The 3,026-nt window shown below is 42.4% G+C and overlaps 1 protein-coding gene across 1 annotated transcript; it reads left to right on the forward strand.

Moving 5' to 3' along the window:
• Positions 1-516: 516 nt before the first annotated feature.
• Positions 517-2,487, forward strand: LOC131690593 (BAG domain-containing protein Samui). Its single transcript, XM_058976493.1, has 2 exons — positions 517-998; positions 1,219-2,487. Exon 2 carries the CDS (start codon positions 1,231-1,233, stop codon positions 2,176-2,178), a length of 948 nt encoding a protein of 315 aa, XP_058832476.1. The 5' UTR covers positions 517-998; positions 1,219-1,230; the 3' UTR covers positions 2,179-2,487.
• Positions 2,488-3,026: the final 539 nt, after the last annotated feature.

Here is a 3,026-nt window from a genome sequence, read left to right on the forward strand (position 1 = left end):
TGGTGGAAAATAGTAAACAAAGACGGCAAAAGCAAATGGGATTGTTTTCAACCAGTAAGCTGCCCTGGTGTGCGTGAGACTGGCCGACAAGAACTCAATGTGGTTAAATATACTTTAATAATAGGTCTTTATTGATCTAATAAATGAAAAGAAATTATTAGAAGAATGATGTGCGCAGTGCGGTTGGGATCCAATTTTTATTGCTACAAGCAGTATATAATAGCAAAAGGCAACATAACATCGCATGAATTTGTTATGCTAATCGAATCGAAAGTATATTTTCGTCAAGATAACTGCCGCCGGACCATAACAAAATTGCCAACACAGGCAAAATATAAAAAAGAATGAAAATTCTGAATAAATTTTTTGTCAACTATCATTTCGCTAAGTTTTGATTCGACCAATTAATGGGAGGCTGATTTCGATGTTTTCCAATGTCAAATCCACTTTGTTCAGCCCTGAATTTCGCTATATTCTATTACTGTGATTTCGTGTTTTCGCCCGTGTTAAGTCAAATCAAAGTGAGCAGCTGTCAAGAAATCTTTGCTCATTCATTATTTTTCAGCTCGTCGTAGCTTTCTCTGGCGGATTGGAAGTTCGTGTACGGGTTTTTTAATTGCCCAACAGTGCCCTAAAAAGTCAAAATCGACATTAATCGTGTTCGTGGTAACGCTTTCGCTTACCGGAACGAACAATCGAAAAAGTGCGAGCGCGGAATCAGATTTGCGGAAAGTGCAGAAAATCGATCGAATCGTACAGCAGTTCCAGGCCAGCCAAAGCGCTGTTCTAGAACAAACTCGACAGCTCTCGCGGTGAGGCGAGGTGCAACTTTGTGTGAGTGCGTGTGGTGGAAATCAGCAGTCACTGGTGGAAGTACATACCGAGGTACGCGAGGAAGTGCGAAATTCAAACACATTGAGCTGAACGAAAGAAGATCGGAAGGTTGTGTTCGGAAAAGCGGACTGCTTTAGGATAAAAATTACTGACATAATAAGGAGGTGGGTATATGCTAGCAAATTTTTACTTATCTTTATAGCGCGGCAGATTTTTGAAGTATATAGTTGAATAATTTATATGGCATATGAAGAAATGAGAAATAACAGCCAGGATTAATATGAAAAGCCATGAGTAATCACCAATGATATGATTGATGATTGTTCAAGGTCTGCTAAATTTGAATTGATGCCGAGTAACCAATTTTTTTACATAATTTTACAGATTACCGTTCCGATGTCGCAGCAGGAGCAGACTCAACCCACGGTGCGGCACATACCGATCTTTGTCGAAGGTCGGTCGGAACCGCTGGTGAACAAAGTACCAGAAACGCAACCAAGTCATAATTCGTCGACGAGTGCGATGCCAGAACCGCCCCGTATGGAGATGCCCTCTCACAACACCAGTGACTTTTTTAAGCATGGGTCAATTTTTGACCGTGCGCGAGACTTTCCAGTGCGAACGTTCCCGAGCTCGACTTTTTTCAACAAAAACAGTTCTGCAAGAGAATCCTCACCAGCTAGACAAGTTCCTGTGTTCGGGGAATCTGGAATTCCTACGACAACAGTGCCTCCTTCACAGCAGCAGCAGCAACCTCCAACTCGTGGTTCTTCGCAGCCACGACAAACGCCTTCGCCGACGAGTGCTGCACAGCAGCAACAACAGTATCAGCAGCAGCAGGCTCAGCGGTTTCAGCAGCATCAGCAGGAACAACAGGATGCTAAACAGCAGTCCGGAGTTTCGCAGGATCAGCCAGATTCTCAGTCTAAACCACCTCCACCGACCGCCAACGATCCAATCAGTAAAATTCAGAAAATACAACGAGATGTATTGGCTATCTTTGATCAGGTGGAACGGTTTCAAGGTGGGAAAGACGGCAAACGGGACAAAGCGTACATCTTCTTGGACGAAATGCTAACCCAGAACCTTCTGAAGCTGGACTCAATTGATGCCGAAGACCAGCCGCAAATCAAGTCCGCCAGAAAGGAGGCTATCAAAAGTATAAACCATTGTATTGTCGTCCTTGAGGCCAAAGCGGAAGCAGGATCTTTAGCTGAAGCCGGCAGCGAACAGGTTTCGGGTAGCAACGAACAGGTGCCTAACGGAACGGCTAATCGAACTGGTTCCGCCGCATCACTGTCCCACTCTTCGTCCAACTCTTCTAGTCAGCAGCAGCAACAGTAAGATATTTAATAGTTGGGCCTCTATGATAAACGTACCACCTTTACCTAGGGGCCTTTACGGTGAACGATTTTTTTATTTTCATACAAAGGTTGTTTCAAACAGTAACCGCTTTCTGGTGACCGACACTTAGTAAACTTATATATGCAATGAGCGTTCTTTTCGAAACAGAATGACAAGCAACGGGCGATTTGAGAGATGTAAAACGGCGATAATCACGACCCATGTTTGTACCCACGGGAGATTTCACAAAGGGAACATTAGAAGAGCTCACTAACCAAAAGAATTAATATAGTTTGTTCGCTTTTAGGAGATTTTTGTTTGGTAATTTATTTCAGATTCCTTCATACAATTGTTTTTGTATGTATTTGCCATATTGTTGCTTCAATGGCGTACAGGCTAATTACTTCTCGAAAATTATCCACTTTTCTAGATTTATACCAATAATTAGATGCTTTCGGAAGATTTTAAAGCCGATAACTGAAAGGATCTCGTTCTTAACGTGTTTGCATTCCCCGGAATCTTACAGCTACGTGATGGACGGTGTCATGCGCTAGTTCCGTCCAAAGTTCTTGCTTTCATACAATTTTTGCATTCTGCTGGCGTTCAAACTGCAACAAATGTATTCAAGAAACAAACTTTCGATCATCTAAAGGCAGTTTTAAAATAAGAAGTACGATAGATGCCGCCATGCACTGTTAATCGTGTTTAAGCACTCAACACAGGGCCATTAGAAAACTCCAACATTATTACCTTATTTATTTGAGACACAAACTGCTGTCGAAATGCACGATCGGACAGAATTTGCGGTTTAAATCGGACTCAGTTTTAAGGTACACAAAAACGGAATT

Source organism: Topomyia yanbarensis, chromosome 3, assembly GCF_030247195.1.
Source record: "Topomyia yanbarensis strain Yona2022 chromosome 3, ASM3024719v1, whole genome shotgun sequence".
Lineage (NCBI taxonomy): Eukaryota > Metazoa > Arthropoda > Insecta > Diptera > Culicidae > Topomyia > Topomyia yanbarensis.